The sequence below is a fragment of the Penicillium cinerascens genome, assembly GCF_028974065.1.
Source record: "Penicillium cinerascens strain IBT 15544 chromosome Unknown contig_1_segment0_segment0, whole genome shotgun sequence".
Taxonomy (NCBI): Eukaryota; Fungi; Ascomycota; class Eurotiomycetes; order Eurotiales; family Aspergillaceae; genus Penicillium; species Penicillium cinerascens.
In genome coordinates this window covers 242,710-255,459 of record NW_026695287.1, presented here as the reverse complement: position 1 = coordinate 255,459, position 12,750 = coordinate 242,710, and the positions used below count along the sequence as shown (strand labels likewise).

General features: G+C 44.0%; 3 protein-coding genes across 3 annotated transcripts; 2 read left to right on the top strand and 1 right to left on the bottom strand.

Moving 5' to 3' along the window:
- Positions 1-515: 515 nt before the first annotated feature.
- Positions 516-1,572, top strand: N7498_001672 (uncharacterized protein; the record flags this gene model as incomplete). Its single annotated transcript, XM_058448734.1, has 2 exons — positions 516-1,157; positions 1,213-1,572. The coding sequence occupies 2 exons, from the start codon at positions 516-518 to the stop codon at positions 1,570-1,572; spliced, it is 1,002 nt and encodes a 333-aa protein (XP_058311078.1).
- A 3,549-nt stretch (positions 1,573-5,121) lies between these two features.
- Positions 5,122-7,200, top strand: N7498_001671 (uncharacterized protein; the record flags this gene model as incomplete). The annotated part of the gene is made up of 4 exons (XM_058448733.1): positions 5,122-5,166; positions 5,216-5,622; positions 5,669-6,545; positions 6,592-7,200. The coding sequence occupies 4 exons, from the start codon at positions 5,122-5,124 to the stop codon at positions 7,198-7,200; spliced, it is 1,938 nt and encodes a 645-aa protein (XP_058311077.1).
- Positions 7,201-11,940: 4,740 nt separating this feature from the next.
- N7498_001670 (uncharacterized protein) lies at positions 11,941-12,539 on the bottom strand (the record flags this gene model as incomplete). The annotated part of the gene is made up of 2 exons (XM_058448732.1): positions 11,941-12,363; positions 12,414-12,539. 2 exons carry the CDS (start codon positions 12,537-12,539, stop codon positions 11,941-11,943), a joined length of 549 nt encoding a protein of 182 aa, XP_058311076.1.
- Between the last annotated feature and the right edge of the window lie 211 nt (positions 12,540-12,750).

The following is a 12,750-nucleotide window of genomic DNA, read 5'->3' as shown; positions in this document are numbered from 1 at the left end:
TCCGGGAAGCCGGAAGTACAGTGACGATATCAGTTGCCCTGTTTAACTTGCACCTTACGTCATTCAGCCATTCGCGCTTCCTCTGGGCCTGGTATTGTGACGTCCGGAGGCGCCGCACCCGGGCGTGTGCGGAGCGCGCGGCGTGCGAACGAGCGACTCTCTGCTGTGATGTGGTTGATGATGCCGCTTCAGGAGCTGTGATAATAAATTACAGTTCCTGCAACGGCATGGTGAGGTAATTTGTCTGCTGTGAGTTGAGTAGCAAAATTTCTTGGGAAGAGGATAGAGGACTGATGATAACTAGGTGGGGAGAAGTTTAACTTTCGCCAAGACCTGTGCCTCCCAGATTCGGTATAGATCCGGACTTTTCAGAGCAAGTCTCCCTGCTGCCGGCGTTAATGCATCGGAGTTATCTGCATTTTTAATTCGACTAAGCCAAGTTTTCAATCTATATAAACAGCGAGCTTCTCACAGCATTATTCACCCAAGGACTCCATCCAAGATTTTCCCCTATCATGAGTGGAACAGTTGTCATCACCGGAGCTAATGGCTCCCTGGCCCTTGGCTTTGTTGAATCTTTCCTATCTAAGTATCCTCAGCATACCTTGGTAGGCACTGTTCGAAACCAATCTCCAGAAAAAGACCCCAACACCGCCAAGCTTCTAAGCATGGTGAACAAGTACCCAAAAGCCAAATTCCACCTGGAAGCTCTCGATCTCGGCGATCTAGCTAGTGTTAGGTCCTTCGCTGAGAAGCTATCGACCCGGATTACCTCAAAGGAACTTCCGCGCATCACAGCGATTATCTGCAACGCCTACACATGGTCGCTCGAATCGGGGCAGAAGTTTACGTCGGATAGTTACGAGGCTACCTTCCAAGTCTGTCACCTATCTCATTACTTGCTGGTCCTGAAGCTGCTCGGTAGCATGGACACCACATCCGGACGCATCGTCATGCTCGGCTCCGTCACTCATGACGCCGAAAAACCGAACCCCTTGTCTTCGCTTGGGCCATGCTTCACTGACGATTTTGAAGAGCTGGTCAAGCCAACGCCAGACCTAGCGAAGCTTGTGCATGACCGTGGATTCCAGAGATACGCGACAGCAAAACTTGCAAACGTGACTTTTGCAAACGACCTCAACGAACGACTCCAGAAAGTACGCACGACCTTGTTCTGAGCACCTAAAGAAATTGACTCACATATTCTGACAGGACCCCGAGCTATCACACATTACCGTAACAGCCATGGACCCCGGCGGTCTTCCTTCCTCAAGAGCTCAATCGGGGCAGAAGAAATCCGCCAGGGTTCTGATGGGGACAATCAACCTTCTCATGCCGGTCCTCAAGTATTGCACTACAGCATTCCGCACTACGGAGGATGCTGGCCGAGACCTGGCCGTTCTGAGCGTTGATCCGGCATTTAGGGGGAAAAGGGGATACTATGTCGGCCTAAAGACGGATTCTGCAGCGCCGGTTAGTCAAGATCCTGGCATGCAGAAGACGCTCTGGGAGTGCTGCTGGAGGTGGGCAGGTCTAACACCCGCGGAGACTGTTCTTCAAAGTATCCTGTAAAGTTGACTTGTTTGAAGAATTTTTAGATTGCGTGATAATATAGCTCTATATTCATCATTGGCCTTTTATTTCACGATGGGCGCTAGCCAGGTAAATGTGCGAGGTAAAATTCTGGAGCCATGGAGTCTGGAACTTCCTTATGACCTCTAACATTACGTTGTAGTGCTTAGAGAAGCTCCGAGCAGATCAATCACTACCCACCAAAAGACGACCGTTGTAGTTACAATTTCGTGTAAACATTCTTCAAAGTCTCCGTATCGTAAAATACAGAGGCTATTCTAGGAAGCGGTCTGGAAAGCGGAGCGAGCATGGCATTACCATGCCGGAACTAGCGCACTCCCGATAATTGCCTGGGAATCAAATAGTAAGAGTGGAGGTATAACTGATTTCGAAAAGTACTGTAGTAAATACTAACTTACAAGATTACTCGGAAAAGGTTCACTCAAAACATGCGCACTGTGGGGCTAGATATCTAGCCAACAGGGCTGCGACGAAATTGTTCTCCCCTTTCCGGGTCTATATTTCTTACGTGAACCATTACACAAGCTGCGTAATGAACACTTTGAGGCCAAATGTGACAGTGTAAATTCTAGCTTCGCTCTATACAGCGAGTACTGTATGAAGCCGGGTGTGTTTATTTCAGGCTCTCAGCGGAGTTCGCGGTGTTGGTATTCACGTTTTCCTCCTCATAAAAAATAACCAACGTCAGATTAAGAAGGCTGTCATGCGGAGATCAGCGGAGACAAAAATTTTATTCCAGAAGTGCCGCTCAATTGACTGTCTAAGAGGATTGCCATGCAACATGTTCCACCTGCATGACTTTTTCCCGGAGCTCATTGCGCACCCCTTCAGAATAGTTTGCAGGTTCTTTACTTTTTGCAGATCATTAAATTGCGCTAATCAAATCCAAATTGGGTTTGGATTATCGACGAACCACGATAAGTTGAGTGATTGATCAGAGAAGCCATAAACTTATCGAATTTAACCATTCTGAAATATTTGTAAACCATCTGCTCCACAAAGGTCAACAGTTTAGTATTATTGCTTTTCGCCTAATATATCCGTCTTTCATAGTGTGTCTCATAAAATTGAGTGTCATAGTTCTAATTTCAGTCTCGGCCTTTTTGGCTATTATCTTGCTATTATTTTCCGTATAAGAAGTACAATCCCAGAGTATTGTTCGACAGTAGAAACAAAACTCGATAGCAATGGCTACTCAACAGACCGAAAAGCTGCGTGATTGCGCTGTGATCACGGTCATTCATCTCTTTGGTGCTTCTTACTTTGTCCTCTTTGTGCTTCACCTTTTTCTCTTCCACTTTCCATCCACTCCCAACGCTATTCTCAATTCTATTGCTGTGCTTTTCTTTTGCGCCAGCGTGATATTCTGGTGCATTTCGAGTCTTCTCTATCGTACCATAAGCGCTGCTACGCAATGCAGTATTACTGGTTGGCAAAACCTTGAGTTTATTGGAACCTTGGTCTTGATTAGCGCAACCACTGTTCCTTTCGTCGTTCTTCAATTTGCGGCCCAGCCTTCCGTTCAATTTGGTTATCTTTCGGCGCTGACATTGGTAACCGTTGGTTTCTTGGTGGATCTGATCGCCGTCGATTCCAACGCACCGGCGATTAGGGAAAGGTTTCCCTTTCATTGCGCGTCCCTGGGATTATTGATGTTGATTCCTGTAATACACGCACTATCAGAGCTGCCATTTTCGTTTTCGCCACTCGCCTTTGAGTTTGGTAAAGTCGCCACCTATAATGCTCTCGTTGCTATTCTCTTCTTGATTAGACCACTCGAAAGGATGCGCGTGATCACTGGTTGGCGGCCCAGTCTATATGCGATGCACTTGGTCCTGGTTTATAATGCGATGACCTATTCCAGAGACATATTGCATGTTATGATAGATTCTTGATGATGGTACAGCCTGGCTGAGCGGTAATAGGCCAATGCTTGGATGAATAATTCCGACTTTGAACAAGAGTGATCAATTTTGCCTTCTGTTTTTATTTTTATATGTCAGCTTTAACTGCAATTTTTGATTCAAATGATTTTACCTGCTCAAGGGGTAAATGAAAATCGAACTCGAGGGTCAATTTATTTTTCAAGATTTAGGAATGACTGGAACAAAGTTCTTAACCGCTAGTGCCAAAATTAATCTGCAAATTGGAACGTCCTGGTGTAAATGAAACTTTGAATTGGCACGCTTCGTCTGGTCTGCTATCTTCCAGTTTTAGCCATCGGCTCCCAGTGAGTCAGCCGTGTTACCCTGCATAGACATTAAATACATTGGTAATCTGCACCGCATATGACTGAGAAGAGAGGACAAGCTAAATGCAAACAGACGTGACTGTGTGAATAAGCTTGTATTTAAATACCTGTATGTATACTCCTACACTATTGCATATTCTTGGGACATACAAGAGCTATTTACTCCACAAGAGCATCAGTGACTCCACTACCGATCTGCCGGTAACTCATGGACAAAGCAACCTCTTCCTCCAAAAGCTTCAAACACTTCAGATTCCATTTTAGCTGCAGCGCAGCCTGTCCTTCTGCGCGAGCAAATTCCGGCGACGGGGTATCGTATAGGATCTAGCCGATGATTATGATGATAGGATTCTGACCGATTTCCATGGCACCGCATACATCGCAAGACTTTTACTCCGTTGGAATGGCTGGAGATGGGATCCCCAAGTGTTTCATTGACTTTTTGGTCGTAAGTCGAGAGTTTCTTGTAGCTTTTTCGTTCCAGTTTACAGCCGCTGAATCTGCATCTGGAGTTTTTACTGACTAAGTATTGTCATTGTTATCAGATCAAGGCAGGAGTAATCAGTTACCTTGCAGAAACCCACAATCTGGTGCCTAGGAGCCATCTCATCTTGGTAGAACCATTGAGAATCAAAAATCTCTGTGTATCATACCGGGCTTTTATAAAAAGAGCTCTTCGAATGGATATTTTTTATTTTGTTAATCGTTAATTCAGCCTTATTCTTCTGCTTGGACCTTTCTGTAGATAAACTCCACCCACGCTCTATTCACGGCACATACAGTAGAGTTATCTATCGAGTGGTTGGCAAAATAGCTAATTGATCTAGGGCATATGCAAAGCCTTTGTGTCTACGACCTAGCCCGGGCTAGGAATCTTAAAATAATTGAGTCTATGATATTCATACTATTGAGTTACTGATCTTTATGACATCAATTAGATTAATATCAGAAATAGATGGTGAGTTCGCATAATACATTTTGATAAAAAGTGTATTCACCTGACTCATGTGATTCTGATTTCATGGTAGATGACGAGTGATCTACCTATTTCAGCTTTTAGTATGAGTGAATTGGAAACCGGATATTATGCCCAGCCGTTTCCTCGTAACATCTTGATGTTTTAAACCCAGTCAACCTTTGCCTTTTGGGCTTTTGAAGTAAAAAGACGTTCTACGAGTATTTTAGGAGCAGAATTTCCAAGGCTTTTCTTGCAAGTTACTGAGAATCACGATAAGTTCTATATTTCGCACACTTAGTTCTCGGAATTTGACATTGGTATGGAGTCTCTACCGGTCGAGGTTTTTTGGGCTATTGCAGATTGGGTATGTCGTTCACTCTTGGATGCTTGCCAGAAGACTGATCAAGTAATAGTTACCTCCACAAGCGGTTCGCTCTCTAAGCCAGGTGTCCTCGAGGCTTCATTCATTGTTTATCCCGCTGCTTTACCGTACAGTCAAGTTTCGTGCGGCAAGCGAATTCGCGCTCAATGTCATCGATATTGATACTTTCTTTCATCTACATCGATTCTCCCAAGATTCCTGCTATCTTCAATATGTACGAGAATTGAGTATTCATGCGCCCATTGTGCTTTCTCGATTCAACCGCTGCGCATACTTCAATGTTTTTCGTTCTTCCGCAAACGTGAATAGCGTCAGCACCCTGGGGACCCTGGGGACTTCCAACGAGGGCAAAGCGCATGAACAGTTTTTGGATGACATATCGCGTCAGCTGCAATTAGTACAAGCTCGCCTGAAGACAAATCATCTCCGTTCGCTGCAGTAAGTTGTGTCTCCCAATATTATCTACCATCTCGCTCAATTACAGGCTTAGGTGGAGGTTAGGCGCCTGCGTCCCTCCTGGTTTTTTGGATTCGGGTGGCTACATTGACAGACATCAGAAGGGCCTTCATCATATTTCTTTGGCTACAGACGGCTCTTGCCCCCACTCAGGGAACTGTTTGGGTGGTCTATGTGGGTTATCGAGTCTCAAGTCTCTGGAATGGGAAGGGATCCAGCAACATGTTGAGGTTGACATTTTGCGGTCGTGCATTCTTAGGAATCGGGCACAACTCGTCGCTTTATCCATTGGCTTCATTGCTCCTGTGGCTACTGAAGACTTCTACCAATTTATTTTCGGAGTGACGTTGACCGATTCTAAGCCGTGTAACGGATCCGATTACGCGTCAATTCAATTTCCCTCTCTGCGTACATTAGCTTTATCCAAGGCCTTCTTGCCTCGGCAGCTGAGGCCAAAGGAAGCTTCATTCTTTATTTCCCTCCAGTCACTCATTTTACGGGACTGCGCAGGTCAACTTGCGTTCTTAGGCTCTTTTTCCCGCTCCCAAATCATCCCGCGGCTTCGACATTTTGAGTTCTGCTCCGACGGCCTTCTCCACACCCATAACGGAAATCGTGATGTGAGCCCCTTAGTGGACTTCCTACTTTCACTCGACAATCTAAAACATCTTCATTTAAGGCTATCGGCTTTTTCAAACACATCACAGATACAACTGGCAATTGAAAAGCATCGATCGACATTGGAGAGCTTCGCTTATCACGAGCGTGGCCTTCTCCCTATTGATGAAGAAGGGTTATTTGAAGATATCAGAGACAAAACACCAGAATGGCTCTACTTGATGCCCTGGATTATCAGACCTTACCAGCTAACTGCTCTAGCGTTATGCACTGAGCCCTCTGCTCTTGTAGGTTGCTTGTTTGTTACTCATGAGAAATTGCTAACTTAAGCAGCGATCCCGACTCGAGCCCATGGCCAGAACTTCAGCCCTTCAAATCCTACATTTCAGGTTTAGTGGATCTGAAAAAGCGCACCGGAACATTCAAGCCGAAATTCATACCCATCTGTCCAAAAAATATCAAAGTGTCTCAAATGGAACTTCTCCAATCGAGAGCTTTCAGCCCACATATTGTGGTACAAGTGCAAGAAATCTCTCAATCGGATTTGATGATCATTTACCTGACTCACTTGTCGAACCAATGGATAACTTCGGCATATCAAATAGACCCTCTGCTTCAATATCAGAAGCAGAAGAGTTTGTGAAGTTTGCTGATTGGGCATTCGGGCCCAACGGTTTACCGGCCTTGCAGGTTCTAGCCTTTGGTGATTTCTCATTCGAAGATCGGTACCAAAATCAACAATTTTCGATGCACCGTAAATGTGGCGACCGGATTTGTACTGGGAAGGCCTGTCGTGACCCTTTCAGTGGCAATACAAGGGATCGGAACTTCTGTGTTGGCGACGTCATGAATCCTCCCCGCTGGGATTTGTTTCAAGCAAACGGCTTCAATTTTCTTTCTATATGCCCAGAAAGTGGATTAATGGACTCGCCGTACGAATGATTAAATTATGAGACCTTCATTCTAGCTTAACTGAGAGTTTTGTGCCGGGGCTTTGGACAACGAATTTTGAATATTAGCTTCATCATGCTTTGGTTGCCTGATCTCTTTTCGTTTGGCGAATTAATTTCCCAAGATCTCCCGGTGAATCGACTCTTCATTTTGCGTAGCACTGTACGTGCAAGGAAGCGAGTGGATTCGGGAAGTGCTCACAAGCCCGGGAAAATGACTTCGCTTGCGGATTATTTTTTATATTGAGTAAGATTCATAATAACATTCAAAGCTCATGGAAACACTCCCGTGTCCATCTTCCTGTGCAGGTTGCTTATCATATCAATTACACATTCAAAAGCTGCTGTACAAGCTCTCCAAATCAATTGGCAGAATAATCTTCTCTTAGCAAAGTAATTGATGTAACTATATTCAACTGCTTTGCAGGCCCGAGTAGAGTCCAGAAAATCACTGTTGGTGGAAGGCTCCATCTCGCATTGGCACTCATGAAACATTAACATTTTTGGTGGCAATCTAAGGGTAATGTTTCGCTTAAATGACAAAATCTCTTCATGCCTGATGAATTAATGTCTGCTATTTTTTTCTGAGCAGGTAATAAGACTTATTGTAACAATTCTGATTTTGTTTATTTGCATTTATGTATGGCGAACAAGACCAGCTTAATATACTTCTCTGGCGATTTGCGTACTTGACTAATCAAGTTCACTAAAACTGGAAATAGTTCCGGGCCATGACAACCCGCAAACTTTTCTTCTTAAATCAGAACGAGAATCCGTCCCACCTCTTATGAACAATCATTGTTTTTGTTTCCAAAGCTTGCGGCCTTCTTTGAGCTCTCTAGCAGTGGCATGAATACGAGCTTCCTACAATGCAAAAGCTTACTGAGCTTGGTCAGTAAAAATTCAATGGACCTAGGAACCTTACATGCTCACAATTACACTATTTAGAAGGTTACCCAGATATTGACCTGGAAGAAATTTGGAACGATTTTGCCGATGTTTCAGCGCTACCTTCTTGTTTAGCCTCCGGGCAAGACTTCCCGAATACTTTGTCCTACGAAAAAGTCCCTCAAGGAGCAGAACGACCGCCTTTTATCGAGTTTATTTTCTATCCTAGCTTTGAAAGCGAGTGTGGCTTCAGCTGGCCAGGACCAGATCCATTATCCTATGGGACATCTGCAGATGACATCTTTCTCTACATGTCTACTTTTCTTGTCTTGGAACAGGTACATTGGCTGGAATTTCGACTTTGTAAACTCAATGGGGCAAATGTTGTGACAGAGCAGTTCCTCTTTTTTGTCCCGCGTTTCGAAACCATACTTGGTAATATAAATCGAGTGAGAGGCCAGATACAAGATATTATTTCTCGGCGCGACGATCACATCAAAGGCTACGAGCAGCGTCGCTTTCAATTGCTCATATATCCACGTCAAGAATATACCTCTGCCTTCGTCACGGGAGATATCGCTCCTGCTTTGTGCAGTCGTCCTACTCTGACTATTCCTGTGCTTGATCCCGGTTTCTTTGTGCAAAACATCATCCGAGGGTTTAATAACTAGCCTTATTTAGGTAGATAATTGAGCCGCGCGTCGAAAACGGTATGGAAGCTTGAAGGTTATGAGTGACGCGCAAAATTTAATCCCGTCTCTTTAAGATCTAACACATTAGTTACACAAAACACTTTGATGTCGTATATCTAAATGCTATTTTGAAGATAGGAATACATGGTGTTTGCGTGTTTTCTGGATGATATCTAGCAAATCTTCTCGGACCGACTGTAAATCTTGGTGGCAATCACGAATTTCTTCATCTCTCGTGGCACAAATGAACTGTAGTTGCCCATTGTTCATTGTAAGCAACTTATTCGAGCTCTGGAGTGTTTGCCATTCCTGTTCCAGTTGCCGAGTTCTGTCAAATTCTCTATTGTAAGATCCCCATAAAGTTTTGTATAGCTCGACAAGGTAAACTGCTTGAGGATCCAGAGAGGGACCTTTTTTCCTCGGGTGATCCAGTTCTATCATAGGAGGCGTGTTGTTAGTGAGACCCTTCGGTTAGACTCCACATCATTTATGCGTAGTCAGGTTAAGCTTACCTGGCTCTTGAGTAACAAGATGTTTGTGGAGGAAGTCTATGCAAGGCTTCTTGGAATTGTTATCTTCACAAAACGATTGCTTTCGTTTTGAAGAATCCATAATGTCATTAGAACTTTGGGCTTCGTGAAGACGTGAAGACTTGAACAAAATAGTCTTAATAATCTCTATGGAATGTTGACCGGTAACTTTCACCTACTGTTCAGTAGATCTGGATACTGTTTCTTATTTATCTCTGATAAACCTTGCCATATATTCAACTAATAATGAGGAAAGAACGTACCCTTGCTGATCAAATTGCTGATCAAAAATTTGAGTCACAATTACCAATATCACTTAAAAATGACTCAGTTTAGTGGTAAGCTACGCCATGTCGAGAGCCTTTGAGCCTGAGACATAACGGTATGATGTATGAGATTATTCCTTCGCCTCATTTTTATAAATTTTTATGGTCTTTTTATAACTGAATGCTTGACCAATCCTCAGAATTCATCAATTATGAGGAAATTCCAACAAGGTTTTAGTTATTGATCTAGTGCTATACAAGATTGCGACCTTAAGTAGCCAGGAGAGTCTGATATTCAATGCATGCATATTTTCGTACAGTGTCACTGTTAATGATGATATACTGTACATGAGATTTTCCAGAGTTTATAGGATAAGAAATGGAACTATAGAAGCTTTACTCGATCTGTCGGTGAAGGGGCGTTGTGTTATTTTCAATGAATGCCCTATCTTATTATACCGGGCCAGAGATATTTTAAACCTAGAATATATCTACCTAAGTAAATGCAACCTGGTGTCAACAGTGCAAAGCACGACAGAAGCTCTAAATAGGCTTTTAAAAAGTAAGTGCTAAATGCACACGTGAAGAGTTCAGTCTCCAAAGATCTCGATACCTCCTATGCGTTGGAATTTAGTGCACGCTAAGCAAAGTTAATCGCGTGTGTATGTGCATATGTAGGAGTACAATGCCGTTGATGGCAGGCGCGGCCTAGTTGCCTTTCCGGCTGCAATGCTTCTTTTGTAGTGTAGCACATGACTTTGAAACTGTCGGAACCTCATGGATATACCTTGCCGACGGCGGGTTTGGGTCGGGTTTGTGCGGGCGGGGTTAAGCGAGGCCTATTTGTGAGACTCGTTATGGTAAGGCATCGGATTGCTATACTGGCTAAACGAATGCTATAGCACGATGCCAGTTGCCAAGTGATCTGGACATAAGTATTCTCACACTAGCGAAAGTTGAAAACAATAGTGAAAGAGCCGAAGCTAGTGTCACCGATCTCAGAGTAGACACCAGTCGAACCTGAAAAAGAAGCATGATAACAATATTGCAGCATATATAGGAGCAAGAAGAATATTTTCAAAGTACAATATCCATCACTGATATCTCAGCTCATGGTGAAGACTCATTATCGCGGGTTGTGCCGTGGAAAGGAGAAATGTCTTGATTGGCGGGAATTCGGCTCTCATGATAGACTATGAGCGGTGGCTCTTCTCTGGCACAGCATTTTTCTTTCTTATAAAAGACATGGTGAAGCGACCAGATATTCGATATCAAAAGTTGACCCTAGATCTTAGGTCAGTCAATATGACTCTTTGACGAAAGGATATCTTGTTACCTCAAGTGACAATCGCCAAGTGTGCAAGAAGACCCCTGGCATAGCGACACAAAATAGCACGGCTAATATTGTAAATGCGTGATATGAGCGTTTTTGTAATTTGAGTTGGCCCAAATGCCCTGGCTTCGATATTCGGGCTAGCCAATAGCAACCAGCAGCGATACAAAAATACTCGACGATGAGGAGTACCGCTATCCCAAATTGAAGAGGTGAAAGACAGCGTATACTCAAAAAAATGAGTAGAATTTTGATTAGGCTTCCGGCTGCTACTATGGCGATGCACAATCTCTGTAACAAGTGTGAAACATGATCAAGAAGCTTGAATAATCGGAGGAACTGAAAAATTGCGGTTTAGTGAGAGCAGTTTAACAGTGCTTCTCAATTAGCCTACCTCGGCGAAAGGTGCAAATATGGCGATAAACTCTATCAAGTGAAGTTGAACTAAGATAACAAGTTTATATGTAAGCAATTGTTCGAGGAGGACACAGATTGAGCTTGCCAGACCTTTTTCACTTTCCCGTCGCCAGTCTAGCACCCCTAGTGCCAGAAGACAAGAAAACGTGATTATGAAAATGCTGAGGTCTATTGATCGGTATACTCGCAAACTTGGAAATGCGTGCCTATATAAAGTGAGACGCAAAAACGTAATCGCAAGGATTATTGTGTCCAAAATGCAATGCACAAGCTCTAGAAATTCCATTTTGGGTGGTGTCAACAGCCTGGAAATAAAGTGTCTGGAGATACGCAGATTTAAATATATCGCAATTTTTTGATCCTCTCTCATTCTTTTTTTCCTGCTCCTGGGAGCTCAAGAGCTTACTGTATTTTTCCATTGCATATTGGATTTCTTTTTCCAGCCATTATTCGGCACTATCCGCATCATTTACGCTTTCTGTTTATGGTTTAATATCGAGCAAAGAGATAAATCCCATATTTGATGCATATCTGTTCAGAGGGATTATGGACAGGGTAGAGAGTAGGTGGCGACACCTTTGGGGACACGTGGTAGTAGCAGAGTATTCACGGGTCCCAGGTTCCATTCTCGTCAATTGTCTCAACCTCCTCCGAAGTGGTCTCGGTAGAGGAGCCTTCCCAGTCCTTTATTAAACCCACGATTCCGTGACGCACCTGATCAAAAATTTGCCCATAGTAGGCTATTAGAGCCTCTTGATCAACGTGACGGCGCTCTAAGAGCTCCTGCTCTTCCACCAAGGTAAAATTGGCGACGCGTAGCTCTTCATTTTCTTTTTCAAGGCGTTCGCTCTGAGCCTTTTTTGTATTGTAAGTCTCCCATAGCATGGAGTACTGACTCAAAGTTCCTGCAACCTGATGCGCAATCTGAGCTCCAGGGGGATTAACCTGGCTTGGTACACCATGTAGCGGGTGAATAGATTCATTGACACCCTGGGGCAGGGTACTTTGGGGCATTGTAAACTCGGCCGGCTATGATTGGCAAATTAGCATAGGTCTGCGGAATCTCAGGACGCACTCACCGGCCATTCCTCCGCGGCCTGTTGCGCTACATGAATGGAGAACAAGTCTTGGTCTTCTATCGATGGATACAGCGGGTCTTGGAATGTTCTGATCTTTGTATCGGGCTCATGGTCGGGGCCATCCATGATCTTCGTGTTCGTCGGGGAAAGTACCGATAGCTAGAATTTGGAAAGTAGGCCTTTATACCAATTTCCACTGAGACAGAGTCATTAACCTTGTTTTGAGTATCTTCACCACCACAAACGAGATTTACGATGAGCCTGTCTTGCCTATTCAACGTGATGCGGGGCTGATAATTATTGCGGGCGGTACAATTTGCTCGTGGGCGCATATTGC